At 40.3% G+C, this 24,013-nt stretch overlaps 1 protein-coding gene across 1 annotated transcript in view; it reads right to left on the bottom strand.

Annotated features, from left to right (window-relative positions):
- Positions 1–17,115, bottom strand: part of ptchd4 (patched domain containing 4) — a 45,402-nt gene extending 28,287 nt beyond the window's left edge. Inside the window, exons 1-2 of the mRNA XM_038726064.1 lie at positions 15,954–17,115; positions 7,722–8,217 (exon numbers count right to left, since the gene is read on the bottom strand). Coding sequence (XP_038581992.1) covers positions 7,722–8,217; positions 15,954–16,553 — 1,096 coding nt within the window. The 5' untranslated portion in view covers positions 16,554–17,115. The remainder of the gene's footprint in view (positions 1–7,721; positions 8,218–15,953) is intronic.
- Between the last annotated feature and the right edge of the window lie 6,898 nt (positions 17,116–24,013).

Here is a 24,013-nt window from a genome sequence, read left to right as displayed (position 1 = left end):
ATTTAAGGAGGGAAGGATTTTACTTTTTATTCTAATCCACACCATTATTCAATGATAGATATTTTTATGCGTCATAACAACATATAAACTAAAGTCTTGAATTGTGGTATAGAGCCCATCATTTTAAGTGATTACACCCCTATTACACTAACTATAGCTATGGATAAAGAATCTTTTTTTTTAAATACTGGAGACTTAACATGTCGATTCTATCGTACGAAAGGGTGGCGGAAGAAATAAAACAAAATGTTAAGGAATATTTGCAATTAAATGACAATGGTGAGGTATAAATTCCTACAACTAAGACATTACCTTCAGAGAAGATGTCAAAGAAAAATGGGAACTGGAAGCATGTATTATAATAAGAGATGAAAAATGGGAGGAAACGTTTAAACCAAGACATAAACTAACTAAAGTTTATGTCATGGACGGAATTTGCATTATTTTGCAACAATTCCTCTAACTTAACCGACGAAATTGGTCGTCTATCCATGCCTTCCAAAACACATTTAAGCATTTCCCATACGAGTCCAGCAACAAGTGACTGGACATTAACAATGTTACGTAAGTTACTTGAAGCAAGTCACACCAAAGGCACCAAAACTACTTGGTTAGGAGAACATTGTGGTTTGGAAAATTAATAAGTTCACATAAGTCATGTGACTTGTATATATCACATGACTTCACACGTGTGACAGAACTCATGTGACTATTAGTGCCGATAACATTTCCCAGTACATCTTTATTCCCCCTTAACCTAAATACAGTTGGGACCACAAATGGGATTTTTAGTTTAAAAGTAAGAAGGTTTATGTCTGATTTTGGTGGAATGCATCTGTGGTTTGACTTTCCACCTAAAATAAAACAAATTCACCTGCACACAGTTTATGCTAGGTCGGCATTTTGAAAGAATTTATGCGCTCACTGTGTCAGTCAAATATGGCTGAGGTGAAAAACATTGGATTACAGCCATCGTGTCCCAGTGGGATGTACAGTAGCTGCGTGTTTTGGTAGGTAAATAAAATACAGTTTGGGAAAATCAGTATACTGAGCTGAAATAGACCTGACAGAACCGTCACCTTCTCTGTAATGTCACAGTATTTTTCATGATTCCGGCGCTACTTTTGTCTCTTTTCCTCCTATCCCTGCATGTTTTCACTCTTCAAAAACCCATCACATATCCAGAGAGGGAAGGAAGTGACAAGCTCAGCTCAGCAGTAATTGGCCATCTCGCAGATGACACGGCAGATAGACACAGGGGAGACAGACAGAAGGAGAAGTTGATCCATATAAAACAAAGGTCCACCCGCTCTTGGAGGTATCTGCCCCTCTACATGATTCAAAGGCCAGAGATGACATTAGGTTGATTGTTCAGAGACTAATAGATAGTTTTGCTACAATGTTAAAGGGGTCTTTGATGAAACTGATAAAGGGAAACCATGACACAGTTACATTTATCAAACCACATTCAGCTTCAGAAGGGGCTTTCTCTTGGGGCTCTCTCTTTGTCACAGTGTTGTTCTTGGTTCTATTAGTTGTACATTTCTGTAAAGTTTGTTGTTGTGTGGCTCGTAGGGCTTTCTGTGAAAAATGTTTACTTTTTTGGTACCAACGGAAATTTGTCCAGATAGGGAATCTTAGCCATTTAAAGGGATTGTAAGTGATTGCAATCCAATACACATGCTGTTAAATTGAGCAAATATTCGCTAAAAATATCCGGTTCCTTCACAGCCCTGGCTTTACAAACAAAGGAAGTGGTGGACCTTGCCACACATTGTTCCAGCCAATCAGCAACAGGTGGCATTAGTGATCATGCGCAGAAGTGATGGGGGGAGTGGGAGAGTTCTGTACACCATGCACTGGGAAAAAGGAGACATAGCAGAGAAACAGCCAAAGGAAAAACAGGAAATGGTCTGAAGAGTATAAACAGAGAAGAAAGATATAACCATGCCAGGTCAAAGGCATTTTCACCTTTTCAGAAATCATCTTAAAGGTTTCTCCGTCATTTATCAGAATAATCTTCAAATACGCAGCACCAGTCTGGACCACAACATCACATCACCAGTTCAAGAAACTACAGATCATCCAAAACAAGGCAGTACGAACGGCGTACAGACTCCCACAATATATCAGCACCCAATATATCCTCAGTATGTCTGGACTCACAACCATCCAGGAGAGAAATACCTTTCTCAAAGAGAGCAATTCACAACCCAAAAAACATCATAACTAACAACATTCTGCCACCGCCACAGACAATACCGCTATGATTTAATTTAATTTTACTGAAACCTATTTTAATTTCACTTCACACACACCTCATACCAATCTAGTGGATCACCATTAGTTGTCCCCATCATGTGTTTTATACACATACATATTTTCTTTACTATTATTCTTATTATAACATACTTGTTGTATTTATTTTTTTTAATTACAGAAATAGTAAAATGATAAAAATAAATAATATTATACATATATTATTTCCTCTCATTCATTTATCTATTTTTATTCATTTACCAATTTTACTATTTTATACTTTTAAACAAAACCTTGGACTCATACTCCTTCCAGCCTCCCAAGTGCCCACCACTGTCTCCTCCACACGGAGTTTCACACTTTTTTAATGTGGGTCTCTTTTAAATCGGATTTGTTTTTCTGGACAGAAAAGGGCATAAGCCCTGAGCTATCCTTAAACCAAGTCCAGTTACCATTGATTTTAACCTTCCTTGGATAACTATGACCTGGATGACTGAAATCTTCACAGACATCACAGCACTTTACAGTGAAGAGCAGCACCAAACCACACATAGCACTTGGCATTTAGGTCAGAGTTTAATTCCTGTCTCATCAGACTGAAGAGTTGTTTGGCTTTAAGTGCTAGCAAATATACACCAGTTGGGCCGTTGAGCTTTTACTCAGGAGTGGATTTCAGCTGGCCACTTTGGCACACAGCGCTAAGAGATATGGAGGTGCAGAGATGGACAGAAGTTTTGGTTGTTCCCAACCTCTTCCACTTCAAAGTGATAGGGCCCTGTGAGCTCTTGGTAACTTTCAGTGCTAATCCATTAGGTTCCAACTCTATACCTCTACCCAATACTGTGTTACAGGTCTATGAAGAATAAAAAAAGTAAAAAAGTCACTTGGGTCAATTAAGAGACTTTGTGTTCTTTACGCAATACCACTTCTACCAGCTCACTGCCTGCCCATGGCTTGTAAGCTGCAGTTGCCAGCAACAAGTCTTTTTGGCATTGTCTCTCTGTTTCCCTGCCAGCTGCTGTCAAACACTGACACGCCCCTTAAGAGGCTGAGAGAAAATGATCATATTTGATATATCTTTCAAAAATACTGAAAGGCTCACTGACTGTGATTTCAGTTGGACTTCAATATCACAGCACCTAGTTCAGTCAGGGAATTAAGCAAATCTGACTTTGGTACCTCAAAGTGGTAGTATCAAGAAAAATACTGTGGCAATTAACAACGCACAACGACAACCCCAAAGTTTTCTACTAAGAAATTGAGAGAGCTTGTGTAACTTGAACTCGCAACATCCAGCACACATCTAAGAGCTGAAACTATGAGGGGGAGGCCTGAGCTACACTATCGGACTTTTACCTGTTGAAGCACAAGTGTTAATACAACACAGAACAGGCCGGGGCCAGTTAGCATTCCAGCTTCAGTAGATATCTCTGCAACAAAATATATAGATGTCTTTGAAATAACCTCAGAACTGTTACTAATAATGATAATGTTAGTTCATTTTTTGAATGTTTTAAATCAACATTCAGGCCAAATGTTACTCATTGTACCTGTTAAAAGCACACTACAATCCCAAGTGTTTTTGTTGTTTCCACAGAGCAGATGAAGGGAACAAGAACCAACTAAGAAGCCCTGGGACTATATTCAGATAATTAGGTCTATGGTGTATATCACCAGGCCTGTGTAGAATGAGACTCAGCAGTGTCTGATTACTTCTGCTACAGCAAAGGTGTTTATTAACATGTGGCCAACAGATACCAGTAGCTAAGCACGCAAATATTCTTCACAAAACTATTTTGCCATCAGATACTTCACTATATTACTGTACTACCACTAAACAGCAAGATTTCAAACAACCAATATGTGTGCAGTTCTTAAAACAGATATACGACACAATACATTGTGGAAGTAGAGACTATAGACCTGATTCATGGATTACACTGAAACTACCACAGGTATTTCCAGGTAACAAATCATAGCATTTAACATATCATTTGAATTACCTTGAAACAAAAGGGCATGTTTGGAACATAAGGAAGGATAGATTTCGGGATTATACTATGGTAGTTACAAATTTTGACTTCCAAGAGTTTAATGTGATTTTGAAGATTGAAGGCCTCTAATATTGTGAAAACATCAACCTATGTTACCTCTTTAGTATCAGGTTATTACTCCATTTATGTTACCATATTACCATTTTTTTAATAATGATTTGTCCATCAATTGGTAGGGTGGTACTTCCTCAGGCTGGGGCGATGTTGTGCTAATGTTGTACTATTCAGGGTCAAAAGAAACTGTGTGAACGTTTGGCTCATTTTAAGCCAACGTTTGGCTCATTTTAAGCCAACTAAATAACAAGAGAAGTAGGTTGGATGCCAACAGTTTTTATACGTAGCTTTTTGTGAAAATTTATACTGCAGTGCTAGCTCAGCTACATTGCATCCTGGTACATGGAGCTACTGCCACAGTGTTAATGAGGTTTAAAATGCACATGTATATGATAGGCCACAAATCTGCCCAGTGGAAAAATAAGGGCTAGTGGCTAGAAACTGAGGTGTGAGGAGAAAGGCAGGTTTCTTGGCGAGTGACCAGCGTTAGCTAACGATACCTAATCCTTCACAATGTTGTAAAGCTATCACATACCAGGCAGTACCAAAACAAGTGGCAAGTGGATACTACAGATGCTAATGTGCAAGGATCAGCTTGCTAGGCTAGTCATAGCCTGTCTGTCTTGTCTGTCTCTCTCCTTCATTCAAACACCATTGCCTAAATGTAGTGAGTTAGCAACACACTCTACATAAGCCTTCAGAAACTCCTGGAGGTTAAACTGAGCTAAGGAAACATTTTTATGGCTAACTCTAAAAGACTCCCTATAAGCAAATGTGGAGACACACACTAATATAGCAACAATAAGGTTACACACAAAAATTCATAATGAAACACCCTCTCTAGGAGACAAAAATAATATCTGATGTAGCGAACAATACATACATGTCTATACCTAAAATATAATAGACGCCCTGCTTTTTTAAACCACATTTTCAAGTAACAATATCATTTATTTTATTCAGGCTAGAAATCCATCTCAATCTTGTACAGACTGACAGGTAACTCGTTGATTGGACAGCTTTGGTGACTGTCATCCTGCATCGTCAGCGGATCATCAGGACCCACGTGGGGAAATCAAATTCCCGTGACTGACAGAAGTTCATGCAGCACTTCAATGCTTCTGATGCGTATCGCAAAGAGCTCACAAAGAAATAAAACATTATAAGCATTATTAGTAATATTAGACTGCAAATCAACCACATGTTGTGAATAATGACGTAGAAACAGGACGAAAAGGAGCTGTCTTGTATAGTAATGATTCGGGGCTATTACTGTGGGATCGCTGTCACAAAATGTTTTATGGACTTAATGAACTGACAAAGTACACGGAGCACTGGCCCATTTTTAGCCGCTTTTGACCTATTAATCAGGAAAAATATCCGCACTGACATGTATCCGTGGTTACCAAATGATTTGCATAAAATGTGCCTATAAATGGCTTATACAGATCAATTATAAGATCGCTTCCTGAACACATTTCACGATCAGCAGATGGATTAATTAGTGGTTTAGAAATTAGTTTTGAAATAATACACAGATCACATATCTGCTATCAATAAACCCCGTCGTTGGTTCATTTGCTTTTACCAGAGTCAGCTTGGAAGCGGACTGAGACCAAAAAGGTGGCAGTTGTTTGGTCCCCACCAGAGTTCAATTGGCAGCTTTCACATCAGCCCAAACAAACCGTACTGACTGGGAAAACGCACCAGGATTTGTTTTAACCAAACAGGTTAGGTGTGAAAGCACACATAGTAATATGGGTATGTCTCAGGCAGGACCTCCCAAGAGTGGACATCTACTGCCTCTGAAGTCGTGTTATATAAAATTACGCGCTTAATCAAGTCCTCTCCAGCTCCTTTGCCCTTCTCCAGCTTCATTGCCCTTCTCCACCTCCTTCCTCTCTATGTGACATTCTCTCTACCTCTTCCCTCTGTCTGCCTGTCCCCTCCTCCTCTACACCCTCCTTTTGTTCTTTCCTATACATCACATACATTTTTCTCCTTGCTGTTTTCTCGCTGACTTTCCTTTTTAGCCTCTCTCACCACCCCACCCCCCCCTCCCCTGCCTCCAGGTCACAAGGAGCCTCCTGTTCCGGAGTCTTACTTAAACTTTAGTTATGTCAGCCAGCCTGCAGCAGAGCTGTGCCAAACCCCTAGGGATCCAGTGACCTTAGGAGCGCACAGAGAGGAAATGCAATATATACTGTAGTGGGGAAAATGGACAAAGTATATCTGAAGAAACAAAGAGAGTAAGAAAAGGAGGCCGAAGAAGAGAAACGGCGTAAGCGATACTAAGTACCGAATGCAGTATGTCTGTTTTTAGGTGTTGTTTCCTGGGGTAAGGACTCGGGCTTAAGAGGTAAAAAAAAAGTGAAATTCCTGATTAAGGCCAAATTAAATCCACTTCGATTAGCAATGTATCGTATTGTTACAAAAGAATCTCTATCTACATTAACAACCTGAGAGACAAAAATAGACACCCCTACTAGATAGATAGATAGAAGTATGCACTGACTAGAGTGTGCTTGTACCTGTGTTTTGTTGATCAGTTCTGTTATTTTCCTTTGGTTTCTTTCCTTCTTGTCTTTGTGTGTTCAGAAATCATAATGTTTCACTCAAGTGGAACCATTTTTAATTAAAACAGACAAATATTTTTCTCCATTTGTACCCCCTACAGCTAATTCACTAATTTTTGCATCTGCTCTTTGTATTGACTTTGTTATGAGACGACGGAAACCTCAATGTTCTGGTGGCCTAGTGGTTACCATACAACCGCAACGCCCCCAATATGATTCTAGTCATACCCTTTCATCTCACCCCACGTTTCCCATGTTTATGCACAAAGCACATTTTTTCTGGCCTAGCCTACCATATACACAGCACTTAACATTATGTCTTTGCAAAACAACCAGTTTCTACACAAACTGTGTCCAATCTTAGTGGGTAAATTTGAAACAAATCTAAATTCATGTAGATCCATGATTAATTCCAGCTGTTGTTTTTCTACACAGAACTCATGTGTCCTGATGTGTGTTAGCCTTTTGTTGCTCCTAATGGTTGATACAGTACACTGTTATAGAGTTTATTGTTAAAACCTCTAGACTGAGGACAACCTCATTTGAAGCGCAGTGAAATAATGAAAAACTGCGCACAACAATTGAATGTTGGAACATGTCAATTTGCCTGATATACATAAGAAGGTGTGTGGACATGCATGCACCACTCTGCCTTTTTTGCAACAATTAGGAGAAGTTTGTAACAATCCCTTCCCCAATCAACCTGATCTGAGGGTCAATCCGGTTACCTCCCTGACCAACCACTACAGACACACACATACAAAACAGTCCCACTCACCCATGGCAAAGAATGGGATCCCCAGCAGCGTAGAGTTGAACTTCCCATCCGATATAAAGAAGATCCCTGCAGCTGTGACGTTGGCGATGCAGATGGTTAGCACGCCTAAGAGGCCCAGGAACGGCTTCCCCCTCAGGCAGTCCCGCATGGAGCTGGAGATGGTTGCGGCAAGGAGCACTAGCACCAGGCTGACCAGCACTTCCCCTTTAGCCAGCACGCCCGTCTGGTGAAAGTCCCGCCACAGGCTGAAGGAGGTGAGTGACAAGATGTGGAGCTGGTCAGACGCATGGGGTGCCTCGGCCGTGGACAGCCGTCTGACCAGGGCGCAGAACTCATTCTCCCAACGTTCTGCGATGGCATCCTGCACCACGGGTCCGTGGTTGCGGAGGTAGTAGGTGATCTGGACAGCACGGGCGAATTTGACCTGCTGGTCACGGCTGTTGGCCGAGAAAGACACGCCACCCAGCTGGTGGCCGATAAAGGACACACGGCCATCCTGTAGAGGATTCAGAGATATCTGACATTAGATCTAATGAATCGCAATTTTCATAAAAAACACCATTCGACCCCTTTTCAATTCTCCTGACCAGACCCCAGTGACTTGCGAACATGTTCCATGTGACAGTGCAACACTTTCTTTGACACCATCAGGGAGCGGCCAGCTGTACAACATACTAGAACGCTCTGTCCCACAGAGAGCAGTGCATCAGCAGGTTTCTGCCCTATTTGCTTCAGTGTTGATTTACCTCTAACTCACATTACAGCTGCGGACAGAAGTGGTTGTGAAAGTTGTAGTGCTACTCCATTGTAATGACCAATTATAGTGCACATGCAAGACATTACAGTGACAAGAATGAAAAGATTATGTAATTGTGCAATAACAGTTGTGAAGAGCCATGAAGCGTTCAGTGAGGCAGCTGGGACAATAAAAATCTGTCAATCTGTCAGGAAGAAAGACAGAACTATAGCAATATCACGTTGCTGGCACAACCTTTCTCATATTTAAGCTGAAAGTGTTGCAGAGATAGCCCTGTAGATGTACATTATGCCACACGTTTAAATTATTCATATTTCGAAGTGGTCTGTTAGCAGCAATAAAAAAAAAAGGAGTACAGCAGAAGAAGACGGTGACCAATGGATGTCTTATGTAAGGTCTGACACAAACTAAAACACTAAAAAATGCATAAGAATTTCTTGTACCTTTCAAAGACTGGAATTAAGGATTACGACTTGCCACCGTATATATGTCACCCAGCTGCACCCAGAAAACAGGTGAAGATGCAGTGAAGTTAAGCAAATGGACCCGTTAAACAAAGATCAGTCCACAGTTCATTTGACAGGCATTTTTCCCTCTTGGATTTTAAGTAAGTTTCTTTCTGCTTCGAAAGCTTCACTGTTGGCTAATCGCAGTTAGGGCCTTCACTGTTAAATACTTTAATCTTAAACAACCCCCCATTGTGTTCTATGTCTGTTCCTGGGACCAAACTGTAACAATATAAATCCAAAGCACTGTTTATAAATGTGATAGCTAATTAACTGCATGTCTGTAAAAAAGTTTTTCTGGTTTTTTGTACATGGGGTAAATGTTAAACCAGGAATCAATTAAGCTACTGGATCATGGCTAAGCTGAAAATTGCACACATAAAAACCCATCCTGAAATGCAGTGATACAGTTCAGCTTGAGGATTCATGGTTAAACATTTGTTCGGTCACCTACTGAACACACAACCAAGGCATTTACAGAATTAGTCCTTTATTTTAATGTAATTCCACAAGCTTTAGCTTTATGTGTAATACTAATTTAAAAATACTGTGCGTTTTCTGGATTTCCTGATTAATGCAAACATGCTCATATATCAAAGCTAAATGCTTATTCACCAGGTCTAATTTTAGAATATCTTAAAACACTGACATATGAATATTTCCCCAGTCCATTTAATCAGAAAAGCAAGACACACACCCACACAACATTGTGATGTAAACTGAACTCCTGCGTGACACTGGTTTGTTGTTGCAACCAAAGTAATGTGCAGCTTATTGTAGATGTGATTTATCGTATGAACACAATAATCCAACACAACCAAACATCCACAATATGCTGTTTCACAGCAGGGAGCTCGACAGAAATCTCACACTTCTGGATATGAAGAAGCGTGATTGTACATAAATAAATCCAGTGATTCTTTGCTTCAGTTTCTTTAAACAATTTACTTCTGTGATAAAAAATAAACAGATGGGTTATTCTGTTATGACATTATGTGGACAGCAGGAAAACATTAGTGGTGGTGTACACTGCACCTTAAAGTCACATCATTGATAACATTCAGACCGTTTTTCTTTCCAGATACATTATTTTTGTGCCACGTTGTTACTCTCAAAGCAATCCTACTCACGGCTTCAAATTTGTTATTTCATGCCAGTGTACAAGTGTGTTTATGTAATGTAATCACTCAGTAATTGCTAAGGGAACTGGGAAAGCTTTAGCTCTAATTTCACTTGTGTAAATGCACAAAGCACAAATCAATCTATCACACTGACTTTTCAACTTCACTAAAGCATTTCAAGATAATCTCAATAGTCACAACACACTTAATTATATCATCCCACACTAATCCAGTACATGACTCTGTTGAAACTCATACATGCCCTTCAATGCTGAATAATTATAATAATAATATTGGCAGCAAAGCGATCCCTTCCTAATGCAACTTCAATGTAAGTGAAGGAGGACCTGAAACTAAAATGAGACTTCAGCTGTCTGAACGTTAAAATATATCTACTTGATTTGTCTAACTCCGATTGCTGAAGCTTCACATTCATTTCTGCTGATCTTTCGAATATGTTTTTGCACAAAATTACCATTTCATCGTTTTCATCATGTAATGATACTTCAGCGGGAGAAGCCTTAGCTAAATATTTAAAAACCCTTGCAATAGAGTTTTACTGCGGCAGTAGAGGTAATGCCGTGCATCAAATATAAATCCAGCTTAACAATCAGGATTTGCAGCATTCACTGCTTCGATTTGACTGTGTCGCCAAAAAAAATCTGTCTCTTGCAAGTCTGCCAATTTAATGGAAGTACAACAAATGATAGGAGTACCCTGCTAAATCTTGAAACCTAAAACCTAGTAGATACACATGTTTGATGTTGATGATCAGCATGTAAAATCAGGTTTCTTACACATAGAATAGGACGCATCCTCACATCCATCCATCAACCAATCTATCTACTGGGCAATAATTCAATCTTATTCAATTATTTCAGTGATATTGTATTACAATGATATGATCATACTTTTCATTTTTACAAATTCAGGTGTAGTCTTAATGACTCCAAGCAAATTATAACTATCAAAAAATCAGTTTTATGCTAAAAGACTTCATTAAGGATTTTAATGCAGTTTCAGGAGACATCTGAGAACAGTACTGACTGTTTTTTTATTGCCATGTTTCTAAACGTACCCTAGGGCAAGCCAATTATTGGCACACCTATAGCTAACCCCATCAGCTAATTCCTGTCCCTAGTCTGCTCTCCCATCCTCCTATCGCATCCCCTCTCCTGCTGCATTTCAACTGTTACAGGCCTCCTTCTGCTTTACTGCCGCGCTCACCTCCAGTTTTATGATATATTAAAAACACTGGGGGTGTTAAACAAACACTGACCTTAGCTCGACATTGCCATGCCTACAACCCAAACTACCCAATAACTTAATTCAATCCAGTGCTCAAATTCACTGTCCTCTAAGCTTGATCTTGTCAAACACAATATTATTAGTGTTAGAATAAATGTAACACAGTAATAGCACACCTCTGCCTTGTTCCATTGTGACCATCGGAGCTTTTATTTATGGCAGCCCAGAGCAGCCAGACTTGCTCTTTTATAAGGTCCCTCATTATCACAAGATGACAACTTAAGTATCTCATTATCTTAAGATATCAAACGGGTATCTAAAGACAATGGGCTGAAACATTACCTTAAGATATTGATTAAATCATTCTATTTTAAGATATTCTTACCCCTGCATGTGTGGCTCTAAACAGAAGATATCAAACATTCTCCACCTGTCAGGTAAATATGTTTGTTTTCTGGTTTTGAGGTGATTCAAATAGGTCTGTATCTACTTGTCCCAGAACAGAAAATGTACATGAAAATGGCAAGTAAGCATATATCTGAGATCAATGTGAAATTATTGGGTGTTCCAAGCAACAGCTACAGCTTCTCTGTTGACCGAAAGTGACTTTGAAGGGAAAGGTATTAGGGAAAAATAACAATCCCAAAAATAACGAACCTAAAACCAAACAGCTCACATGAACAAAATAATCAGACTACTAATAGATTACTAATAACACTAGACTAATAATGTAAACTGGAAATTCAGTCTGATTATTAGTCAAGTCCAAAATGGAATGTCTTTTTAATGTTGCTTAAATGTCCACACAGGTTTGGCTTAACCTGATAGAAAAGATGATATCAGAAGAGCCCAGGAAATCAGACACAAATAAAGGTCTGACACAGGCAGAATTAGATTGTACCTCTTTGTTTTAATATTGAAATAAATTACCATTTGCTCTTCATTTGACAAGAGAAACTTAAGAGTAGGGCTGTGTAATTATTTCAATTTTATTTTCAGTTACAATTTTGGCTTCCAACAATTATGACAACAGGATTATCAAGATATAATGCTCATTGTGCCACATTTCGTGTCTTAATGCTGCTCTCGTGTTGTCTTGTGTAATAAATCCAGTGCTCTCTACCCTCCCTAAAAGCTCAAACTCTCTAATGACGGGATTTTAGGGCGGGTTCCCAACTCAAGTTCTGTTTTCTGAATCGAACCAATACAAGGATGATACATTGTTTAAATTTTTCCGACTGGTCCGGTTTGCATTTAAAAATGAAAAACTCAAACGGTCCAGAAATTGTTTAAAAAAGGCCATGTGGTGGAAAGGTCATTTGACTATTGGTGATACAGTTGGTGGATAGAAAAGACAACAAATCCCTTCAAATTTCTACCTGGATATCTTACATCATGGAGCAACGAAAGGTTCATGTTGGTGTTGGTCTGGACCGCATAATCCACAGATTTTAGAGGGCCATACATATGAACGTCTCATAAGACATCCATTGTGTGTCTATAGCCATGGTAACCGTTTAAGTCCGCTTCATGGCAATCCATTGAATAATTGACTCTTACTAAAAGCTAAAAATATGAAGACGAATGTCTGTGCCAAGTTTCATGGCTGTCCATCATATAGTTGTTGAGATATTTCAAGTTTGTCCAAAGTGGTGGACTGACCAACCAACACTGCCGCTAGCATGGTTAAAAAGTCCACTGAAGGATCCTTATTAAGATGTTTGTTTATATTGTGTGTAATACATTATTATTGAACACTTTTAAACTCAATTTTAACTGTTCTTAAACAGCTGATGCAGTTGATTTTTCGGCGAGAACAGCCTTAAAACTGAAACTGTAATTAGCTCATGGACTTGACCATGAGCTAATTACAGTTGAGATCTTGTAATAACAGTTGTGGATTCTGGTCCATAACATTTGGGCAACTGGAAAACAGATGTATATTTGTCAGAGTTGTATAACCTGGGACAAACTGTGCTATCAGCAGATAATCACATACCAGCATTGCCGTATGTCCAATAAGTTGTTCTAACAATATGGGCATTCTAACCAGCAATCAACAAGCTCAGACATTAGCATGGTGATGTGGTTGCTGGTGATGTAAATGCATGATGAAACCACATCACCACCAGAGCTGACTGATTTCTCACAGTTTTACTTTTCCTTTGTTGGAATTGTCCAATTGTTCACGTAGCCCCATTTGCTTTATCTTTTTTAATGTACTCCTTGATGTATTTTTATTTCTGTAATACCTGACAGTGTAAAAAGATTACACAACTGAAAATACAGCAGAGCAAAACAAAGACTATATATTTAAAGCACTTTCTCCTGGGAAAAGAGCTAAAGTTCAGCTCAGCAAAAAGTCTTTTTACAAAGACTACGTCTGTATAACAAGCACAGAAATAAACCCTGGTTGTGACATCAAAGAGGGGGATGAGGCACAAGAAGTCAGGCAAATAAATTACCACAGACAGCTCGTCAAACAGGCAGACAGAGAGGAGAAGGATCCAGGAACATGGAGAGTGCCTGATAGAGTGAGGAGAGCTGGGGAGGAAGGAGGTCAAATCAACCTTCAAGAACAGGAAAACTGTAATTCATGTTAATGATAATGTGAGTGTGCCTGAGTATGTGCATGCGTACTGCATACTGTATGAAAAGTGCATATTAGCATGTACATACATCAAGACTTAAAGGGACAGTTCACCCAAATTACAAAAAAAAAACCTCACTTGTAGGCTATTGATTATTGGAGCAGAGAACACTACAGCTACAGCTTGGTAATGCAATATTTTCCATGGCAATACTGTACTATACACAGAGCCCAAGTATCAGTCTTTTATTATACAAATTGTACATGAAAAATGTAACTTTTTTGGAACTATAATAATAAAATCTATTGCTTTTTCAGTCCACTAGAAAAAGAGTTGGGGACACAATTCAAAGCTGGAAAAAAGTAATGTTATACCAATACATCGCAATATGTTTAAAATCGAAATAATATCGTATCGTGACATAAGTATCGTGATAATATCGTATCATGGAGTCTCGGGGGGTGGGGGGGGGGTCTTTTCAAGAAATTTTGATAGTTTTTAGCAAAATTGTATTTCTGATTCATTTTCTGTCTATCAAGTAATCAATAAACTCACTTCCATCCATTATATAACCATGCAGGTAGTTTCCGTTTTTCTAACTGTGTTTTCAAATAGTTTATTTATGTTAAGAGGTAGAATGTTCTCAACACATGAACACTTAATCTTTTACTTTATCTGGAAAACTTCCAAATTTGAAGTTACATGGTTTTCACTGGTTAGCAATGTTTTTCATATATTTAGTATAAAATGAATAAACAGGCTCTTTAGGGACCCATATTTGACTCACACTCATCATCCAAAACGAGAATATACCACGTGTCCCTTATCCTTAATATTAGGAGCCAAACAGTTGGCAACAGGACGATAAATGTCCTCCTACTCCATGCAGACACTGATGCTGCCTGGATAGCTCACACTGCTGTGGCAGCTCTCACTGAAAGTTACAATCTGCTATTCTGGAGACCAGGCTTAAGATACATTAAAGATGTGCTTTGTCAGTTTGAGCCTACAGTATGTGTTTGGAATATACAGAAAAGGCAGCGTGCTGTGGCGTTTATCTCACAATCTAATTGTGTTGAATAAGCTGGTTGTTACAGTGACTTTATGTGTCCATTTTCTATCAGACCTGTACGCACCTCAAGGCCATAGGTTCATTCAAAATGATGCAAATTCCTTATCCCTTCACAATTAACCCACATCATGAGCAAATTCAAAATAAACCCATAACCTTGTACTGTACTTGCCTTGTGTGTGACAATGGGTGTAAACACGTGAAAAACATATTTTCATTCTAAAAGCCTCACATGCTCCCGAACACCTGATCAGACAAATAGCACTAGGTTCCATCTGCAGAGTACATCTGTACTTGATGTATTTGCGGGCCTACTGAAAGTGCCCCTGTATGTCTACATGCAGCATCTTGGCGTGTCTTGTTGAATGTTAACTGCTGCCAGCAACTTGCATGTGACTGATCCGTTCTCACTGAGCAACTGAGCGGAAGAGCCAGGCAAACAGCACACCTGGAAGCCTATTAGCTGCTGTAGCCACATCATGCCGCACGTGCAGCCAGGAGAAGGCAAGAGGGAAACACTGCATCAAAAAGGCAGGGTATCCCTGTGTATGTGAGAGAGAGAGAGAGTTTGTGTGTAAGAATAGAGAGCAGGGCAGTGAGGGGCTACATGCAACCAATCAATTCACCTGCACCAGCAAGGGAGGGGGAAAACTGCAAACCCGGCTGTATTATGGAGAGGATTCCCTCTCTGGCTGATTTATGTAGCAATCTGCAGCCCCACATCACAGCCTGAGTGAATACAAGCCCGCTGCGTTCATTCAGAAATTATGGCAAGCTCTGAGGGCCAGCCTGCCACAAGCTATTCACATGCTCATTGCTGCTGCTGCACTGTCACCACACTGTGCTCTGACTGGGAGGTTTTGGGGGATAGGCTAGTGTGTGCAGGCCTGGCTGACATGCGTGTTAGGACGAGCTGCAGTGTGCGGTCAAATCTCACCTTTAAGGTTGTGTTTGGATAGCTCACGGGCACCTTATGGAAGGTGCTGTTGGAAAGCACGGCCAGTCTGATTTCTTCGAAGATGGTGATGATATCATCCAAGAGGCAGCGCTTGTCCCTGTGGCTCAAGACGCAGAGGTGCGCGAACGTGTAATTGAATCCCTTGTAATTGACGCGAAAATCCAACACCTGCTTGTGAACCTGTAGGACCTGATCGGCCAGCTCCAGGATGTTCCCCCCGGACTTGGCCAGCAGGATCAGCCTGCCATATCTGCCCGGGGTGTGCAAATCCGAGTACAGCTTGTGCTTCGACTGGTCGATGGGAAACAGGCTGTTGGCGAGACTCCGCTCGATCTTGGCGAGGCTGTGAGTAGGGGCGACCAGCACCTCCAGGTCCGTCTCCGGCTTGAATCGGCTCAGCACGGTAGATCCGAAAATGATGGTGAGGACCGCGGGGACAGTGAGGAAAAAAACGGGGTGCCTGCTAACGAATAAGCCCAGCCAGTAGAACGAAGCCTTGAGCCATCTGTGTATCACTTGCCGCAGCATCCTCCACAAAATCCAGCTTGCAGATGCCCCGTCTCCTCCTATGAAGCACATGTGACATCAGACTCCGTTCTCCGGCTTAGTCCAATTCGTAAGAGAATTACACCGGGCTACAACATCACCACCATGCACCCACACGCACACACACACGCGCGCACACACACACACGCACGCATACACACACACACACTCACACACACACACACACACACACACACACACACACACACCTCAACACCTGGAGGAAAAAAAAAACAGCACTGCAGCAATTCGTGGCAAGACGGATGAACACACACAGACAGGCCCACAGTCAAAAAATCATCGTGCATCAGCCGATCGAAACGAGTCCGTGTTGTCTGCTCTCAAGCCATTCCGCCTCTGTGTGATGGAAAAAAGCCGTGAGTCTCCTTCGCTGCACCGGCTGCAGTAGCAGCGACGAGCCGCGGCGGTGTGAGGTGCATGTGTGCCTCCCGTCTGCCTCTACAAGCTCACACCAGCGGTGGCGCCTGATTTATGTAGCCTACTTAACTGTAACCATGTGGCGGCGGAAGGGGGGGGGCTGATGATGATGGTGCTTGGTTATTTTGGGAACAGAGGCAACAGGCAAGATGATGGTTGTAAAATGTTCCTGCAGGTGGCTGAATGACCAAAAGCAAAGATGATACAGTGCTGGAGTGCTGGCGTCATCATGAATGGGGAAAACCCACCTTGTGTTGTGTTTCACGCTGAGTGGTTTATAAGGGCCAGGCAGGGTGCTGTGACAGACCCAGGCAATACAGACCTCCCACATTTCTTTTAAACATAACTTGCCTGTTTAAGTGGCTTGTCATTTGGTGATTATTCCTCACACACACACACACACATCTACAACCCTTGTCATCTTCTGTTAATCAAGTATATTGTTTTTGGATGCTGGCCTTCAAGTAATGCTTCATCTATCTGTCCCTTAATGAATAGAGCAGGTGCATGAATATGGCTGCCTCCAGGCTATTTTGGACACATTGCCCTGACTTATGTATTGTCTGTGTGAAAATGTTATATGGTAGGTCATGATAATTGAATGATGTTCATTTGACGTCCATTCTGAGGGTCTTATGATAATACATTTCTTTTTATTGATTTTATTTCATTTGACCTTGAGCAGTCTGCACTCTATAGGAGCATAGAAGCTTCAGCAACACTAGTACTTTGAAAAGCAATGGATTTCACCCTGACTCATCTCAGTGGCTCTGATCCCGCCACCAGGGGCAGCATGCTGGTCAGGGGGTGAGGAAGAAATCCTGCACCATCTTTAAATACACATGGTTTACATGAACTTTACTGTAATAAACCTCGTTCTGTTGAAATAAATGCTTAAATCACTTTACAGCACATGTTTTTTCACCTTAAGAACCAACAAGTCCTCCATATTAAATGGCAAAATGAATACGTCGTGAACGTCTAATAGACAAGAGTCATCATTCACATGGCTGCTGGAGATCCTTGTCCTTTACATGAAAATATGTTGGGTTTTTTTGAAATTGATGTTTCCTCAGCAAGAACTTCACTCTAATGACGAAAATAATGTAACTTCCACAGGTATGTGAGAAGAGACAAAAGTAATCAATCTCAGGATCTTAAGACCAGAGTGCAGATCGCTGATCAATACTTTTACCTCCCAAAGTTATCAATAAAGAATGAAATAACTGTAATAAACCACTCTTCAGAATTGATAAGATAGAAGGAGCCAGAGGAAGAGAGCGAGAGAGAAGAAGCCCAACGTAATATCAACACAGTAAAAGCAAAACAGTAAAGGTATTAGTGGTAGAGACATGAATAAAAATGAATAATAATTATAACAATAACAATTTTAATGATAATATTAATCTGACTAATAATGATAATTGTAGCAACAGGTGTTGAGCAGGAACATGGGGGCAGCTGGAAGCCCGCAACCACAGACCCAGACCCCACAGCTCCTGATCCAGACACACCCGCGGAAAGGGATCGAAGAAGAGGAGAAGGACGAGAAAGCACAAAACTATAGGAGAAGCAAAAAGATCAGTTAGTTACATGCATTACGGGTATAAGAATCCATACAGATGGAGAGGGAGAGGAGGAGAAAGGAGCTAAGTGCATCATTGGAGGTCTAGGGTTATGAATGTACTGTATTATCTTTTAACATCACATCACAACCAGCTGATTTTACGTGGAGGACAGTCTCTTAGAACAACACACACTGACAAGGTCAACACCTATGCCTATTGTTTTCTGTGTAAGCCCTGCACACCAGCATCATCTTGATGGTGTAGGTTTTCAGGATATACCACTGTCCCATTTCCCCTTTGTCGATGTGTGTTAACCCTCCAGAAAAGCAGCAATTTGTTCACATCTGCTGCCTGGATCAGGATGTCCCCTGTACTGTACCTCAACTGATTTTTCTGTTTGATAAATCTGGTGTGTGCTATGGGCCAACCCATCCCTTAGTGGGGGAAAGGGGAAAGCTGAGGGCCCATGTCGCTGGACAGAGGGCCAGGCCTTGGAAGCAAGCAATAATCATGTTCATCCCAAACATAATATAAGCAATGATAACCAAATATTCTTTTAAACCAAATACTCACTCTTAAAACAACAAAAAGAAACATTGTATGTATTGTTGTCTAAGTAAAAGTCTATTTCATAATGAAAACTCCCTCTCCTTGAATTGAATGCAATAAAATGTGCTCAAATAGTAGTTTCAACCACGTCTCAAGTTCCTAACATTTTATGAAAACTCATCTGTGTCCAAATAGTAAAAACACTACATGAAAACCATTTATTTTAACAGCTGCAACAGGATGTGTGAAACGTACTTGGAAGCAAATAAACGCTAAGTAGGCTTACTTTCATATCGTAAAAGTACAAGTACAAGGCATTAGTGCTTCAGTCAGTCCCTGTTGTAGGATGATACCAGCATACAACCATACATAAAAGTAACTTATAAAATAGTCTGCAGGATCTTCTAGGAATCGTGAAGCCATTTTCCAAAGGAAATAATTGGTCAGGAGGCAGTGCTTTTATAGCGTTCATCTCTTATCTCAAACATAATCTCAAACAGCTCCAGTGCAGGTTAGACAATAGGCATAAGTTACCATGGCTGTGTACCAGGTAAGAAGTGAACCACCAGCGTAGGACTGAAAACGCAGGGTTAAATCTGGTTACCTTTCTAACCTTAAATCCTGCTACGTAGTACAGACACCTGGTCTTACTGGAGTCTTGCATTCTGTCGACTTTCAGTTGTGGTGTAGCCAAATCTGAATAAAGATGAGGGCACAGCAGTCTCTGATTTCTCGCTGCTGAGTTAGCCTAAATCGTATTTCATCCATTATATTTTCCTGTTAGCGGACATTAGCCAGGAGTTAGCTCGTTAGTGGAATAGCCTTAGGGCTGACCTGGGTTAGTTTACCTCTTATCTCCACTCCCTTTACTCTGTTCCTGGTTCAGTCTCATCATTTGCAATGACTTTTGGTCTTGTCTGGATGGGAGATGCCGTGAGCAGTGACTGTCTCAAGGTCAGCTTCCACTCTTATGGTAAAGCTCTCTACAATCAAATGATCGTATCAACCTGGATTATTTTAATCCAGATTAAAAGGTAAACTGCTGTCCAGCCTCCAGTACAGACAAGAAGTTTTTTTTTTTTTCATAATGATCATTATGTGAGAAAATAATTTGTGTTTGAATTTCTGTCATTAAAAAACATTTCTTTTTCTTTTTTGTTATGGTAAAAAGAGCAAGAGAGACAGAGAAATCCCCACAGCCTCCCTGGAATGATGCTAACTGGCCTGTCATTCACACACTGTTGCTCATCTTCACTGGGACAGGGAGACTGGGGTGCTGCTGACTCATCTGTTAGTCTGCTAAAAGGGGCAGGGACAATGATTTAATATGAACTTCTTGTTAAACGTTTCCCTGCACTGATTAAATGTTAAATAGTCTGTAGCTAGCTATCTTATTTCACTGTGGACATTAAGCCAACAGGTTAACACCACTTACAGACTAAAGGCTGCCCACCTGTCTTGGGGAAAAACTGGGTTACAGATTGACATCCTTTCCTTTGTCTTTCCTCTCTCTCTTTTCTCTCTTTCCTTTTTTGAAAACCAGAGTTTGGTTTACTAGGCAACATTGTGAGCACTGTGTTTCTGGCGCATCTACTGACTGCAACTAAACACCATCACTGATGAGTGCGCTAAGGCAGGACCAAACCATTTCTTGCAGATACAGGGGGGTGGTCGGTCAATATTTAGGTTTACTTTTTGGTCAGTTGGGATTTTTTTTTTTTACTTTTACTGCCAAAAACAAGTAAAAACAAAGAGATGATTTATTTTATTATTATTATTTTAAATATATTTATACTCAGCGATGATGGTTTATCTAATGTATAATATAATATAATTTGATATTAGTTTATAATTATTTTTTGGGGCCTCTGACAGTCAGGGCGAGGTTCACAAAGTGGTGAACCTCGCCCCATCCTTGCTTGTGAATGACTGCGCCTTTCGGAGATGCTCCTTTTATACCCAATCATGACACTCACCTGTTTTCAATTAACCAGTTCACCTGTGGAATGTTCCAAACAGGTTTTTTTGAGCATTCCTCAACTTTCCCAGTCTTTTGTTGCCCCTGTCCCAGCTTTTTTGGAATGTGTTGCAGGCATCAAATTCAAAGTGAGTGAATATTTGCAAACGACACTTTCCTCACGTGAGTACATTCGCTGCATATGAGAAGGCTATTTTAACGTGATAATGTGACTAAACAACTCGCCATTACTACAACTGTATGAACCCAAAGTAAACATTTTGCTGTGATTAAATAGCAATAAACGGATTAAACTGATGCTGAAATAACTACAACATGATGCAGATTTGTTAAACATATGAATTCATGCTTTGTCAGATCAGGGCTATTCTATGCTAACTTGGTGACAGTAAAGTACAATGATAGCTGGAATAAAGTTACAGACACATGTTTTCTGAACTCACCAGGTAGGACAATCTCAACACTGATAGGCTATTGCGACTCAACTCACACGAATTCCTTCGCGTTGCCTTCACGTCGCCAGCCCCACCCCTTCGCGCCGCCCGACAGGAAATCGCGGCTCTACGGGTCTTTGCATTGACTTTGTATGTAAACTCACCGCCCCAAACGCTCGCTTCGCTTTTTGTCTGAAAGCACCATTAAGTATCGTTTCTCTCGTCAAAAGGAAGGAGACAAAAAGTGTTGCTTTGGGAGAGACGGCCTTTAATGTCCAACTTGCAGTAGTTACACAGACATACCAAATATAAATAGATAAATATACCAAACGATTCATCTGCTCAATACGAACAGAAAGAGTCCACTTACAGCCCTGTAGGATATCAACTTGTAGGCCTGTAAAGCATGTGAGTGCTTTTGGTCACAGGAATGTTCATCCATATTCACTGTTTTCATCAATATTTCAATGTTTTGGAAGGTTTATGTTATTTGGAACGTAATTGTATGGACAGAAATAGTGTTTTGAAGAAAACTCCCAATAAAAGTGAACATTTTGTGTAATAACTATTGTTTATTAGTTTATTTTCATCAGATTTACAGTTACAGATGTATTCCAGGTCTATTAGAAGTTTGTTTCGGTTGCATTAAAATGAGTTGGATGATGGTTTTAATGGTGATATTGCCATTAAAATATAGAGGATGAAAATATCATATTTTCCTTTGTTGCATCTCCATTTACTCTTAAATAGAAAAATAAATAGATTCGTTACATACAGTTAATTCATATTCCTTAGCTTCTGACCTATCAAAGGAGAATTATGCATCTAGGCCTAATGGTTGAGGAGTTATTACTGATTCATTTTGGGTATGTTATTTTAGGTGTTTTTCCTGGAAATAAGTGTGTGTTTCCAAGAGGTTAAACTTATGGTATTTTTTATTCTATGCAATTAAACAGGTGATGGCAGTAGTCTGTACATCACAGATGACGCAAACATTATAACATTTTTAGAGCCAACGGGATGTTTTTGCACCCTATATCTTTCACATTTACTTAGCTCAGAACTTCCAGGAAAGCGGTCATTCACTTTTTGGAAGTTGATGCAATGAATAACAGCAAAGGTGAAGGATGCATTAGGCTGTGATGAGCCAATTACCCTGACAGACAGCCACAGAAATTAAGTTGTGGACCCGAGTTTTATGATCAACCAGCTGTCTGCGCTTGAGCATTGCATTTCAAGCAAACACTGCAGCCGTTAATTTCGTTGATCAATTTTCTCAGAGGAAGAGGAACCTGTCAGTGTTAGGTAGGTTGGAATGACATCCTGCAGCCTCTGCAGCTTTCCAGGAATATGTCCACCTCAGGTTTGCACTCATTCTGAGCTTTTTTTTACATTAATCACTTTTACCGTTTTGACGTTGAACAACAGATTTGGGAGTGGAGCAGTAGCTGGTAACCGCAATTGACCTCTTAAAAAACAGTTCACTGAGGAAGTAGTCAAAACAGTAGTAGTAAATCTGATGAACCCCTGCCTTCTTGAGCGAACAAATGTTTCGTTATAAACTGTGTTTTGTTCTATTTAAATAACAATGCTTGCTAAGTTAGTAGTGGCGTTTGCCTCTTAGGTTAGTAGTTATGTTACTATGTGGTTGTTTTGATTTTCAGCAGGGATCCCTGACATTTCTTCATTTTATGTTGCAACCAATGCTTTGTTCCCAACACTTTCTGACACTTCCTTTAGAAATGATATGATAAAGAAATGTTAGCCTATACTACTCGCTTAATTACCCAGCTCCTGAGCAAAGGATTGTTGAAAGAATAATCAAAGCTATAGTCATGGAACCAGAGCTCCCCCAAGTGGCCAAATGAGTATTACATGCCATCATTCTGAAATGCCGTTTAATGTATAAATGTCACTCTGTATTTACCTGTTCATAAGCTGATGCCATTCGTGTATCTTGCTTATATTCTCTAAGTAAGAACGTGTAACAACCAATATTATCCAGGAAGCTAGTTAAGTTTCTCTCATCTGATGTGATTCCTAGGAAATTCTAACCTTAAGGTTGAACTACTGACAACTGTTTTCCTTTTTATTAAATGCTTAAAACTAAGAACGGTATACCCGTTTGACAATTAAGGTTTGATTACCGTTAAGTTACACAATTTTAATTTTAGAACGACCAAGTTCTTTTTAAGCTTTATTCATCGAGCTAACTTATACTGCTCCCACCGACGCCCGGGCTTGCCACGTGGGCCCGCCAGCAGTAACAAAGGACGACCAAACCTTTAACCCGAGCCAGGGTTGTAAAGGCCTCCCACTGCAAGTTTTCTTCAATAAGCCGACCAAGATGGACCTCCGGAGCAATTCCCTGGCAGAGAAAGCGACCGGCCGACAGCTTTAAGCTGTCCGTGTGAATCAAATTCTCCCCACAAGAGAACCCAATTTACAATAGAACTCCACATACTCGTTGTTTGCCCCATGTTTTTAGCCATTGTTTATTTCTTTGATGTATATTTAACTGCATTT

This window comes from Micropterus salmoides, unplaced genomic scaffold (genome assembly GCF_014851395.1).
Source record: "Micropterus salmoides isolate LMB-PRFRI ecotype aquatic unplaced genomic scaffold, ASM1485139v1 Ms_hic_scaffold_18, whole genome shotgun sequence".
NCBI lineage: Eukaryota > Metazoa > Chordata > Actinopteri > Centrarchiformes > Centrarchidae > Micropterus > Micropterus salmoides.
The sequence above is the reverse complement of the archived record's forward strand: the minus strand, read 5'-3'. Positions and strand labels throughout refer to the sequence as shown.